The sequence below is a fragment of the Salmo salar genome, chromosome ssa25, assembly GCF_905237065.1.
Source record: "Salmo salar chromosome ssa25, Ssal_v3.1, whole genome shotgun sequence".
Taxonomy (NCBI): Eukaryota; Metazoa; Chordata; class Actinopteri; order Salmoniformes; family Salmonidae; genus Salmo; species Salmo salar.
The window spans coordinates 6,976,285-6,990,811 of NC_059466.1; the positions used below are offsets into that span (position 1 = coordinate 6,976,285).

The 14,527-nt window shown below is 41.4% G+C and overlaps 1 protein-coding gene across 4 annotated transcripts in view; it reads left to right on the top strand.

The window, feature by feature from the left end:
* LOC106586062 (collagen alpha-1(XVIII) chain) overlaps positions 1-3,933 on the top strand; it is a 176,347-nt gene extending 172,414 nt beyond the window's left edge. For all 4 annotated transcript variants that reach the window (XM_014172893.2, XM_014172890.2, XM_014172892.2 and 1 more), the window contains one exon: positions 1,666-3,933. In XM_014172893.2, coding sequence (XP_014028368.1) covers positions 1,666-1,879 — 214 coding nt within the window. In that variant the 3' untranslated portion in view covers positions 1,880-3,933. The remainder of the gene's footprint in view (positions 1-1,665) is intronic.
* The last annotated feature ends 10,594 nt before the right edge of the window (positions 3,934-14,527 follow it).

The window sequence follows — 14,527 nt, forward strand, 5'->3', positions numbered from 1 at the left end:
ATTTGTATGAACATAAGATTCAACAACTGAGACACAAACGGAACAAGTTCCACAGACATGTGACTAACAGAAATTGAATAATGTGTCCCTGAACAAAGGGGGGGTCAAAAGTAACAGTCAGTATCTGGTGTGGCCATCAGCTGCATTAAGTACTGCAGTGCATCTCCTCCTCATGGACTGCACCAGATTTGCCAGTTCTTGCTGTGAGATGTTACCCCACTCTTCCACCAAAGCACCTGCAAGTTCCCAGACATTTCTGGGAGGAATGGCCCTAGCCCTCACCATCCGATCCAACAGGTCCCAGACGTGCTCAATGGGATTGAGATCCGGGCTCTTCGCTGGCCATGGCAGAACACTGACATTCCTGTCTTGCAGGAAATCACGCACAGAACGAGCAGTATGGCTGTTGGCATTGTCATGCTGAAGGGTCATGTCAGGATGAGCCTGCAAGAAGGGTACCACATGAGGGAGGAGGATGTTTTTCCTGTAACGCACAGCTTTGAGATTGCCTGCAATGACAACAAGCTCAGTCCAATGATGCTGTGACACACCTCCCCAGACCATGACGGACCCTCCACCTCCAAATCGATCCTGTTCCAGAGTACAGGCCTCGGTGTAGCGCTCATTCCTTCAACGATAAACGCAAATCCGACCATCACCCCTGGTGAGACAAAACCGCGACTCGTCATTGAAGAGCACTTTTTGCCAGTCCTGTCTGGTCCAGCGATGGTAGGTTTGTGCCCATAGGCGACATTGTTGCCGGTGATGTCTGGTGAGGACCTGCCTTACAACAGGCCTCAGTCTAGCCTCTCTCAGCCTATTGCGGACAGTCTGAGCACTGATGGAGGGATTGTGCGTTCCTGGTGTAACTCGGGCAGTTGTTGTTGCCATCTTGTACCTGTCCGATCCTGTGCAGGTGTTGTTACATGTGGTCTGCCACTGCGAGGACGATCAGCTGTCCGTCCTGTCTCCCTATCTTAGGCGTCTCACAGTGCGGACATTGCAATTTATTGCCCTGGCCACATCTGCAGTCCTCATGCCTCCTTGCAGCATGCCTAAGGCACGTTCACGCAGATGAGTAGGGACCCTGAGCATCTTTCTTTTGGTGTTTTTCCAGAGTCGGTAGAAAGGTCTCTTTAGTGTCCTAAGTTTTCATAACGGTGACCTTAATTGCCTACCGTCTGTAAGCTGTTAGTGTCTTAACGACCGTTCCACAGGTGCACGTTCATTAATTGTTTATGGTTCATTGAACAAGCATGGGAAACAGTGTTTAAACCATTTACAATGACGATCTGTGAAGTTATTTGGATTTTTACGAATTATCTTTGAAAGACAGGGTCCTGAAAAAGGGACGTTTCTTTTTTTGCTGAGTTTATCACACACAACTTTTTTTTAAATTGTCAGTCTAATAGTGCAGTATGTTTCTTTTTATGGCAAATAGTTACTTTCTTATTATTTTAATGAATGTCCTCATAAACAAAATTCCTTTGTTATAAATTGTGGTAGGCTAAGTGGTAGTCTTTGTATGTGTGATATGCCAGGCCAACAGTGAAGGCACTGTATTACAACTTTACTGTGAGCTGGAATAGATTTCTTAAAATGTATCTAATAAAGGGATGTACCTAAGGTGATTAACATAATTTATTCCAAATTGTTTCCCTTCAGGCCAGAGAAAATGGTCTGGCACGGCTCTAGCAGCGAGGGTCACCGCCAGACAGATAACTACTGCGAGACATGGAGGACAGGAGACCGTGCAGTGACTGGCCTAGCGTCCTCACTGCAGACTGGCCAGCTCCTACAACAGTTGCCCAGTAGCTGCTCTAACTCCTACATAGTGCTGTGCATCGAGAACAGCTATCTCTCTCATTCCAAAAAATAAGAAAAAACCTGTCCCTGTTTCTTTGGTCCTAGTAAACACAATACCACTATCCAAATAGGCTCATTCCTCCCTCCCACGCCTCCAAAACATGACGTCCTACAAACTGGTTCTGCAGCTCTTGCCTGGCAGAGAAGCTCGCCATTGTCTTCTTCATCCCTTCCATAATGCCAAAGAGACGGGTCGAACATAGAGGTGTTTGCCCTTTTCTCAGGGCATTGGCACATATTTTCCAAGGGGTTGAACAAGAGAAGAGAAGCTAACTGCGGCAGCATTTTTTATTGTATCCATTAAAAAATATATATTGTATATGATATGTCTGTTTTATTTTTGTTTTTATCAATGTTACTTTTTAAACTGTCTTCAAATTTGGTATATTCAATTAGCTATACATTTTTGATGTAGCGTTTTCCACATTTTTGTTTTATTTTCATTTCATTTAAGGCTTGTGGTTTACTAAGGGGGCAACCTTTTAAATAATATTTTAAAATTAAAGAAGAGAATAGTTATTTATTTTGAAATGAAGTTATGTGAGAACATACGATATGATTTGGAAAAGTAACAACAAATGTAAAATGCCCTAACCCATATTGTAGTCAGCAGTCACAATATTTCATACATTTACACAGGTGAGGGCGAGTTTCATAACCTAATATGGAAAACTGTAAGTTGCAAGTATGAGTGTGTGGCTTTTAGAAATGCATGTCAAAAGAGATTCTGATAAGAAATTCTGAGTTGATATCTGCTCCCAAGATAATTGTTTTATAAAAATAAGTAAATAACCTCCCAGGCGTCGTCCGGGTTAGGGAAGGTTTGGCCGGCAGGGATATCCTTGTCTCATCGCACACTAGCGACTCCTGTGGCGGGCCGGGCGCAGTGCACGCTGACCAGGTCACCAGGTGTATGGTGTTTCCTCTGACACATTGGTGCGGCTGGCTTCCGGGTTGGATGTGCATTGTGTCAAGAAGCAGTGCGGCTTGGTTGGGTTGTGTTTCGGAGGACGCATGGCCCTCGACCTTCGCCTCTCCCGAGTCCGTACGGGAGTTGCAGCGATGAGACAAGACTGTAACTACTACCAATTGGATACCACGAAATTGGAGGGAAAAAGGGGTAAAATAATAAATAAATACATTTTTTAAAAGTAAATAAAACTCAGATAAGATATGATGATTCTTAGAAAGAATATTGCTATAATGTTATGTATCAGGTCACAAATATGTTAAATGTGATTATAAATATGATTTCTTTAAATTCCATATAGAACTTTTCTGTTTACTTGACATTTTACTTTTGGTGAAGGTTACTTTGATATGTCCTTGTCAAAATGTGCCATGTTTATATCCAAGACATAAGTTATAAGGCCTGTAAAGCAGAGGCTGAGACAAATTTGATGGAAGGTGTTAATCAAAAAAGAAAATCCAGTTCATAATAACCTACCATTGGGGTTTGAAAATGTTTTGAGTTAAATTGTGTGCTAATCTCTATTGAAGTGACTGCTGACTGTGATGGTTGAGGAAACCCAGATGCATTTTATTAAGACACTTTGTATTAGCCTCGTGTTGTTGAATTTCTGAGACTTTTTTGGCTATAGTGCTACTGTTGTCTTGACTGAACCAGTATTTTTGTAACAAGTATGTGCTGTATCATTTCTCAGAGGCACTGAATAAATGTTTTTTTTTTCCCCGCCTACACTTGGACATGAAATACAGTACATGCTGCTGCCATCATGTGGATAGAAATATAGTTTCTTTTCTTATCTAGTTCTGTGGTTATCATAATTTGCCTGCAAAAAAGACAGATTAACATTTTGCCTAGTTGAGCAAACATGATTAAAGGTCATCAAGGAATACAACTAATGATCCCTAACATGAATTGAGATTTAGATGGATTTATTCAATCTAATGGATTGAAGATTCCTCTGCTAATTCCCCCTATAAAGTGATATCATATCAGGCAAGTTTTTCAAAAGTCATGTTAGTTCATTTACAGTGAATATCAGTGGTTTGTAATTGTTCAGTGTTCATATTTGGAATAAACTACAGTTTCTTCAGAAAGTATTCACATCCCTTCACTTTTTGGATTTTGTGTCACTGGCCTATTGTGTATACCCTATAATGTCAAAGTGGAATTATGTTCTTAGCCATTTTTACAAATTAATTAAAAATGAAAATCTGAAATGTCTTGAGTCAACAAGTATTCAATCCCTTTGTTATGGCAACCCTAAATAAGTTCAGGAGTAAACATTTGCTTAACAAGTCACATGAGTTGCAGTGACTCACTCTGTGTGCAGTCATAGTGTTTAACATGATTTTTTAATGACTACCTCATCTCTGTGCCCCACACATACAATTATCTGTAAGGTCCCTCAGTCGAGCAGTGAATTTCAAACACAGATTCAACCACAAAGTTGTCCAATGCCTTGCAAGGTAGGGCACCGATTTGTAGATGTGTAAAAAATTAAAAGAGCATTCACTTGAATATGCCTTTGAGCACCGTGAAGTTATTACATTTAACAAAAAATATAAACGTAACATTCAACAATTTCTAAGATTTTACCAAGTTCCAGTTCATATGAGGAAATCAGTCAATAGAAACAAATTCATTAAGGCCTTATCTATAGATTCCACATGACTAGGCAGGGTGCGCAGCCATGGGTGGGCCTTCCCACTTGGGAGCCAGGCCCAGCCAATCAGAATGAGTTTCTCCACAAAAGGGCTTTATTACAGACAGAAATACTCCTCAGTTTCATCAGTTGTCTGGGTGGCTGGTCTCAGACGATCCTGCAGGTGAAGAAGACGGATGTGGAGGTACTGGAGTGGCATGGTTACACGTGGTCTGCAGTTGTGAGGCCGGTTGGACTTACTGCTAAATTCTCTAAAATGACTTTGGAGGCGACTTGTGGTAGAGAAATTAACATTCTGTTCTCTGGTGGACATTCCTGCAGTCAGCATGCCAATTGCATGCCCCATCGAAGCTCGAAACATCTGTGGCATTGTTTTGTGACAAAACTGCAATATTTGCTTTCAAATCAAATTTTATTGGTCACATACACATGTTTAGCAGATGTTATTGCGAAATGCTTGTAATGCTTTGTCCCCAGCACAAGGTGCAACTGTGATGATCATGCTGTTTAATTAGCTTCTTGATATGCCATGCCTGTCAGGTGGATGGATTATCTTGGCAAAGGAGAAATGCTCACTAATAGGGATGGAAACAAATTTGTGCACAACATTTGAGAGAAATTGAACATTTCTGGGATAGTTTATTTCAGCTCATGAAACATGGGACCAACACTTTACATGTTGCGTTTATATTTTTGTACAGTATAATTATACTGTGGATGGTATTGTTACATTCCCCAGTTTCTGTGTTTTGTGTTTGTATTTCAGGAAATGGCTTCCTGGATTCTCAGCAGCTGATTGGTCAGCTCCATTGATGATTGGAGCTCTGAACCCTCCCTCTTGTCAGGGGAAACAGCTGTTTTCAATTACCAACTCCTTCTCCAGCTGGATAAAAGCCTTTGTCAGGAAGAGAGAGCTTTGATGTCCTGTTTTGGTTGTTGCCCAGTAACAGTTTTGTTGAAAGTATTTTGTAGCTGCTACTTCTGAGCTATGTGTATGCCAAAAGGACTGTGTTTGGCATTATTGATATTGTTCACTTTACGTTAGTAATTATTCTGTTTTTGTTCCCAGGGGGGAAGGGGAAGACACCTTGGGAGTGTTTAGGCAAGAGGCCTGCGGGCATACATAACCCGTAGTATTTACTGTCTATGCGCACTAGGTAAGACCTGGGCGGACCACCCCCTGTCTTTTGGTTAGCATGCCAGGAAGTGCTAAAAGGTTAGGTAAATAGTGGGTAGGCAGGTAAGGTAGGAGAGGGGACTCTTTAACGTTTACTTTCTTTGCTTTGGTTCTGTCCAGCCCCTTTTCCCCACATTACCGTGTTAAGGAAATAAATTCCCTGTAAACGGTAATATTCTCTGCCTCTGTCATCCTTACCGGCACCTACAATCACATACCTCTTTCACTCCATCGGGAGTTCGGTGTAGCAGGGTGTTGCGTTCTCTCCAAGAGGCGCACGTAACGTATCAATACACCAACTCAGTACAAAGATACAGGCATCCTTCCTAACTCATTTGCCGGAGAGGAAGGAAACTGCTTAGGGATTTCAACCTGAGGCCAATTGTGACTTCAAAACAGTTTAATGGCTGTGATAGGAGAAATCTGAGGATGGATGAACAACATTTTAGTTAGTCCAAAATGGTAAACTAATGGACAGAATGGAAAGACCGAAGCCTGTACAGAATACAACATTTCAAAAACATGCATCCTGTTTGCAATAAGGCATTAAAGTAAAACTGCAAAGAAATGAATGTCCTGAATACAAAGTAATGTTTGGAGTAAACACCTCACTGAGTACCACTCATATTTTCAAGCATGGTGGTGGCTGCATCATGTTATGGGTATTGTCATCGTCAAGGACTAGGGAGTTTTTAAAACTTGTGGGCATGGGCAATCTCAAATGTCTTAATTATTGGCACCCCTGACTTTCTCTGTCCTATTTCTATCATGTTAAATATCAGTATCGACTGTCAGTAGGCCTAATAACCACACATTCAACTACCAATTTACTGTTTGTTCTCTTCAGTTGGTGTAACCTACATTATTGTTCCATTTATTTACATTGTTTTGTTTACCTTCATTTGCTTCCTCTGTAAATGCCATCACGGCTGTTGGTTGTTGCTGAAGATCATTACTAACAGTTGATTAAAAAAAGTAATGTAGCGACCTGTATGGTCTCGTTGGCTGGCCCTCACTACATATCCGTCGCCAAACCCACTGGCTCCAGATCATCTATAAGTCTTTGCTAGGTAAAGCCCCGCCTTATCTCAGCTCACTGGTCACCATAGCAACACCCACCCGTAGCACACGCTCCAGCAGGTATATTGCACTGGTCATCCCCAAAGCCAACACTTCCTTTGGCTGCCTTTCCTTCCAGTTCTCTCCTGCCAATGACTGGAACGAATTGCAAAAATCTCAAGCTGAAGTCTTATCTCTCTAACTTTAAACATCAGCTGTCAGAGCAGCTTACCGATCACTGTACCTGTACACAGCCAATCTGAAAATAGCACACCCAACTACCTCATCCCCATATTATTAATGACCCTCTTGCTCTTTTGCACCCCAGTATCTCTACTTACACATCATCTGCACATCTATCACTCCAGTATGAATGCTACATTTTAATAATTTTTTCCTCTATGGCCTATTTATTGCCTACCTCCCTACTCTTCTACATTTGCACACACTGTACATATTTTTTTATTTTATTTTGAGTTATTGACTACATTTGTTTGTGTAACTCTGTTTTTGTCGCACTGCTTTGCTTTATCTTGGTCAGGTCGCAGTAGTAAATGAGAACTTGTTCTCAACTGGCCTAACTGGTTAAATAAAAAATTAAATGGTTATTGAGCGGAGAGCAGACCAAGCCGTAACAGTTTGAACGAACCCGACGCATGGCAATACTTGGCCGTGTCATCAAACAGTTCCATGGTTAGTGTAGGCAATAGACGAGGTTATAGCCTACTATTGTACACTATTCTCCCTACTTTGTCTATGTACACAAATCTTCCAACGTTACCATGGGTTGAAGAACTGAATGTGGCAATTTTAAGAATGAATCAATCCATCGTTTTCTGACTTTTGTGCGTAAAGGCTCTCCAGACCTGTTTTTTATGATTCATAAATACTTTCCTAAACCTAAATCATCTACAAGAACAGAGTATTTATTTTTATCTACCAATTGGTGCTGGAACAGAGACGAGTATGAATATATTTGGGATCAATCATACTTTCATTGATCCCGAATATTCTGAACCCGTTCTCTGAAAATATTCTAGTCTTTCGACAAAATTCGAACTTAAAGGTGCACCATATTTAAAGGGAACGCTTAAGGGAATGAACATTATTTATAATAAGGGTTACATGGAGAAAATTGGACCTCTAAAATGCAAACGCATGGCCCTCCCTACAGCAAAATATATTTTTTATCTAAACCCTCCCTGAATGCTTGAAAAAAGAGAACATGCCTACCGTTTAGCCTCATGTTTAGCCTCACTTCTTGGACAGACCAGCCTTAGATATGCAGTTTTGTTCTTTGTCCTGTAAGCATTAGATGGCAAAACAGGAATTTTGATAGTGCACAGGGCTGCATCCAAGAAGGTTGTGGGTTTGCAGACCATGCATTTCTACATCATTTAACATATCAGCAGAATCTGTAATAACACACAAATTAAAAAAATTACAGGTTAAGAATGGACTGCGAGATAGGCCTATGTGTTCATCTTATCATATTTCTCTAATCCCAAATCAGTGTGTCTTGTTTGCAACCAAACTGTCCTTGTTTACAAATAATTTAATCTGAGATGTCATTAGAAATTTGAGCATGGTACATTCAAAAGTTAGGCCTACCTTTCCACCCCAGACAGAGTAGGCCTAACAACGCAGAAAAATGTCAGCTTTAACTGCTGGCTACTCTTGTTGCTTAACCCAAAGAGAGAAGGTCACAAGTGTTTCCCCAGAAACTGTCCTGGTTTAAACAGGTTGTGTTTTCCTGTCATCCACCAAACCCAGATTCGTCTGTCGGACTGCCAGATGGTGAAGCATAATTAATCACTCCAGAGAAAGCGTTTCTGCTGCTCCAGAGTCCACTGGCGGCAAATTTTACACCATTCCAGCAGATGCTTGGCATTGCGCATGGTGATCTTAGGCTTGTGTGCGGCTGCTCGGCTATGGAAACCCATTTCATTAAGTTTGGAACTAGTGAGTGTTGCAACTGAGGATAGACGATTTTTATGCGCTATGCACTATGCACTCGGCAGTCCCATTCTGTGAGCTTGTGTGGTCTACCACTTCAGGACTGAGCCGTTGTTGCTCCTAGATGTTTCCACTTCACAATAACAGCACTTACAGTTGACCGGGGCAGCTCTAGCAGGGCAGAAGTTTGACAAACTGACTTGTTGTAAGACTGGCATCCTATGATGGTGCCACGTTGAATGTCACTGAGCTCTTCAGTAAGGCCATTCTAATGCCATTGTTTGTCTATGGAGATTGCATGGCTGTGTGCTTGATTTTATACACCTATCCACAACGTATGTGGCTGAAATAGCCATATCCACTAATTTGAAGGGGTGTCCACATACTTGTGTATATTGTATATCTCCATATGCATCCAAGTCACTTCTTTCCTGGGTTTTTTACAGCTTGTTTCTAGCATAAAGCATTGCAGACCAAAGTGCTGTAAGAGATCACATTATATAATCAGATCTGTTTTATTTTCTTCAAAATCTTAAGCTAACTTGGGTAGGCTTATGCTTTCTGACATTTTCTTTAATGCCATTGGAATACCCTCTCATACCCCCTCAATTCGAGTCTTGGTTTTAACTTAACAGCCCTTCACTGACATGGAGGTAGGCTATTTAACCCTTCGCCGTGTACGATCACATATCTGTGATCATTGTAGAGTTGTTCCTGCAGTGTACTAATGCAAATATGTGATTAGAGCAATAATGGAAAAATTTATGTAATGTATCACTAGCCACTTTAAACAATGCCACTTTATATAATGTTTACATACCCTACATTACTCATCTCATATGTATATACTGTACTCTATACCATCTACTGCATCTTGCCTATGCCGTTCGGCCATCACTCATTCATATATTATGTACATATTCTTATTAATTCCTTTACACTTGTGTGTATAAGGTAGTTGTTGTGAAATTGTTAGGTTAGATTACTTGTTAGATATTACTGCATGGTCAGAACTAGAAGCACAAGCATTTCGCTACACTCGCATTAACATCTGCTAACCATGTGTATGAGACAAATAAAATTTGATTTGAGAACAGAAGCAACAGAACGTATGATGCAACAAACGCTTCTATACACCATTGTTGTCTGAACAGAATCTAGTTTGTATTGATGGAAAATGAAGGTCTTCAACTTTATTCCTCAATTTCACCTTTTATTGTAAAAGATAAATGTGAACTTCATCAGCTAAGCCTCACGCAGAACAACACAGCCACAGCCAAACTGATTCCATAAACCAGTCTAAATAACAGGTTGTGCTGACATAAAACAAAACATAAGTTAGCGACCTAACCGCTAGACTTGTTTACAATGTACCACATATCTGGTGAGCACCACGGAGGAATGCAATATTGTTTAGAAAAGAGATACGTGTCAGCTAACAGTGGCTAAATTACTTTTGATGGCAGCCATGTTTGTTTATCTTTGACAAGCGATAACTCCCTAATCTCAGAATGCCATTCAGTATAATGCAGAGTTCAAAACAACTGGGAATTCTGAACTGGGAACTCTGAAATCTCCAACTTCAGTGCGTTCAAAGCAACTGGGAACTCTGAAAAAAACAAGCTCCGACTGGGGAAAAAAAGATTTGAAAGATCATCCAACTCGGAATTCCAACTCGGGAACATAGGACTCTTTCTAGAGCTCCAACTTTCCGACCTGAAGAACACAGACGTCATGATTTGACAAATTTGGCTGCGCCCATTCCTGGAAATATCAACTTAGTTTGGCCACTTTGCAGCATATTAGAAATCTGCAATGTGCTTGTTACAGTGTATACAAGAACCGGAGCACATGACTTGACAAGTCGTTTACAGTTTTTGACAAAGCAAATAAAATGTTACCACTGCACAGGTCATCACCCCAAATACATGCCGACTGCCTAGCCTAGAAACCATTTTGGGGGGGGTTAATTTAATTTATGGGGGGTTTTCAAGTACATGGGGGTTAGAAATGGGGGAAGGTATTGTGGGGGTATATGATGGAGCAAATATTACTATGATGGGGGATTTCTCAATAAATGGGGGGCACACACAGGAGAAGTTTATAAACTGAATAAAAAGAAAACCCCTGGAAAGGGGGTCTGAGCTGGCAAGTTACAATCTAAGTCAGTCCTGACAGAAAAACTTAACTCTTGACAGACACTGATATACATTGAGTAGAGATAATGTCCGGTTTCAAAAGGAAACGCCTCGCTGATGATATACAATAAATATTTTGTAAATCTGAATAAGAATCTGTGTATGAGAGTGAGTCGGATCAATCAGATAGTTACAAGGAATACTATACAAAAGTATGTGGTCACCCCTTTAAATGAGTGGATTCAGCTATTTCAGCCACATCTGTTGCTGACAGGTGTATAAAATTGAGCACACAGTCATGCAATCTACATAGACAAACATTGTCAGTAAAATGGCCTTACTGAAGAGCTCAGTGACTTTCAACATGGCACCGTCATAGGATGCCACCTTTCCAACAAGTCAGTTTGTAAAATGTTTGCCCTGCAAAAGCTGCCCCGGTCAACTGTAAATGCTGTTATGGTGAAGTGGAAATGTCAAGGCGCAACAACAGCTCAGCCACGAAGTGGTAGGTCACACAAGCTCACAGAATTGGACGGCCGAGTGCTGAAGCGTGTAGCGTGTAAAAATCATCTGTCCTCAGTTGCAACACTCACTAGTTCCAAACTGCCTCATGATGTTTACAGGTATTCTCATGAACTGAAAGAGAAGGCATAAAAGGGAAGCTCTCAAAACGGGTGAACAATACCATCAGTGAAATGTATAGCTTCCTGGTCACGGTGCTGCTGTGTGGGCTAGTTAAGAAGGGCTCTAAGGGACTACTGGACCACTGACCCCATGCTGCAAACCCCTTTTTTCCCAGCCATTTTCTCCCAGGATCACTTCCTTGTCTTGCTGACAGCACTCCACTTTGAACAATGCCACTGCCAATCTCACCGACCCCCTTCACAAAATAAGGAATGTCCTGGGCAGCTTGACCAGGGCATTTGGAAGAGTGTGTGTGCCTCACAAGGACTTGTGCATTGAAGAGCCTCTCTTGGCTTGGAAAGGGAGGCTTGCATTCCGCCAAAACATCCCATCAGTAAAGTAAAAATCAAATCAAACTTTATTTGTCACATGCGCCGAATACCGTGAAATGCTTACTTACAAGCCCTTAACCAACAGTGCAGCTCAAAAAAGAGTTAAGAAAATATTTAACAAATAAACTAAAGTAAAAAATAATAAAAAGTAACACAATAAAATAACATTAACGAGGCCATATACGCGGGTACCGGGTGCAGAGTCAATGTGCGGGGATACAGGTTAGTCGAGTTAATTTTTACATGTAAGTAGGTGAAGTGACTATGCATAGATAATAAACAGTGAGTAGCAGCAGTGTTAAAAACAAATGGAGGGGGGGGGGGGGGGCTGTCAAAGTAAATAGTCCGGTGGCCATTTGATTAATTGTTCAGCATTCTTATGGCTTGGGGGTAGAAGCTGTTAACCTCTTGGGGCTAGGTGGGACGCTAGCGTGCCACCCGTGGTGCACTCCATCAACAGCAGGTGCATTTCAAGAGCGGCAAATTTGAATCCAAATAAATGTCAAAATTCAAATTTTTCAAAAATACAACTATGTTACACCATTTGAAAGATAAACATCTCCTTAATCTAACCACGTTTTACGATTTCAAAAAGGTTTTACGGCGAAAGCATAAATTTAGAGTATGTTAGGACAGTACATTTACAAGAGTTGTGTGTAATGTTTTGTCAAGTCAAAGACAGGGTCACCAAAACCATAAAACCAGCTAAAATGATGCACTAACCTTTTACAATCTCCATCAGATGACACTCCTAGGACATTATGTTAGACAATGCATGCATTTTTAGTTCTATCAAGTTCATATTTATATCCAAAAACAGCGTTTTACTATGGCATTGATGTTGAGGAAATCGTTTCCCTCCAATAACCGGCAGTCAAGTCAGCGTCACAAATTAAATAATTAAAATTAGAAAACATTGGTAAAATATTATATTGTCATTTAAAGAATTATAGATTTACATCTCTTGAACGCAATCAACTTGCCAGATTTAAAAATAACCTTACTGGGAAATCACACTTTGCAATAATCTGAGCACTGCGCCCAGAAAAATACGCGTTGCGATACAGACTAGACGTCATGTTGGGGAGATCTAAAATCGAAAATACTATGTAAATAATCCATTACCTTTGATTCTCTTCATCAGATGTCACTTCCAGGTATCACAGGTCCATAACGAATGTAGTTTTGTTCAAAAAAGCTCATCATTTATGTCCAAAAATCTCCGTCTCGTTAGCACATGATGTAAGCCAGCCGGACTTCTCGTCATGAACGAGGGGAAAAAATATATTTCCGTTCGTTCAAACATGTCAAACGTTGTATAGCATAAATCATTAGGGCCTTTTTTAACCAGAACATGAATAATATTCAAGGTGGACGAATGCATACTCTTTTATAACGTATTGGAACGAGGGTACCCAACATGAACTAGCGCGCCAGGTGTCTAATGGGACATCAACGTTCCATGGCTCTTGTTCGGTCAGATCTCCCTCCAGAAGACTCAAAACACTTTGTAAAGGCTGGTGACATCTAGTGGAAGCAATAGGAAGTGCCAAAATATTCCTAAACCCCTGTGTTTTTCAATGGGATAGGTTTAAAGTCAATACAACACATCAGGTATCCACTTCCTGTCAGAAAATGTCTCAGGGTTTTGCCTGCCAAATGAGTTCTGTTATACTCACAGACACCATTCAAACAGTTTTGGAAACTTTAGAGTGTTTTCTATCCATATATAATAAGTATATGCATATTCTAGTTACTGGGTAGGATTAGTAACCAGATTAAATCGGGTACATTTTTTTTATCCAGACGTGCAAATGCTGCCCCCTAGACCCAACAGGTTAAGGAGCCTTTTGGTCCTAGACTTGATGCTCCGGTACTGCTTGCCGTGCGGTAGCAAAGAAAACAGTCTATGACTTGGGTGACTGGAGTCTTTAACAATTTTATGGGCTTTCTTCTGACACCGCCTAATATATAGGTCCTGGATGGCAGGAAGCTTGGCCCCAGTGATGTACTGGGCCGTACGCACTACCTTCTGTAGCACCTTACGGTCAGATGCCGAGCAGTCGCCATACCAGGCGGTGATGTAACTGGTCAGGATGCTCTCAATGGTACAGCTGTGTAACCTTTTGAGGATCTAGGGACCCATGCCAAATCTTTTCAATCTCCTGAGGGGGAAAAGGTGTTGTCGTGCTCTCTTAATGACTGTCCTGGTGTGTTTGGACCAGGAAATTGAAACTCTCGACCTGCTCCACTACAGCCCTGTTGATGTTAATGGGGGCCCGTTCGGCCCACCTTTTCCTGTAGTCCACGATCAGCTCTTTTGTCTTGCTCACATTGAGGGAGAGGTTGTTGTCCTGGCACCACACTGCCAGGTCTCTGACCTCCCTATAGGCTGTCTCATCAGCAAACTTAATGATGGTGTTGGGGTCGTGTATGGCCACACAGTCACAGGTGAACAGGGACTACAGGAGGGGACAAAGTACACACCGCTGAGGGGCCCAAGTGTTGAGGATCAGTGTGGCAGATATGTTATTGCCTACCCTTACCACCTGGGGGCAGCCAGTCAGGAAGTCCAGGATCCAGTTGCAGAGGGAGGTGTTGAGTCCCAGGGTCCTTAGCTTAGTGATGAGCTTTGTGGGCGCTATAGTATTGAACGCTGAGCTGTAGTCAATGAACAGCATT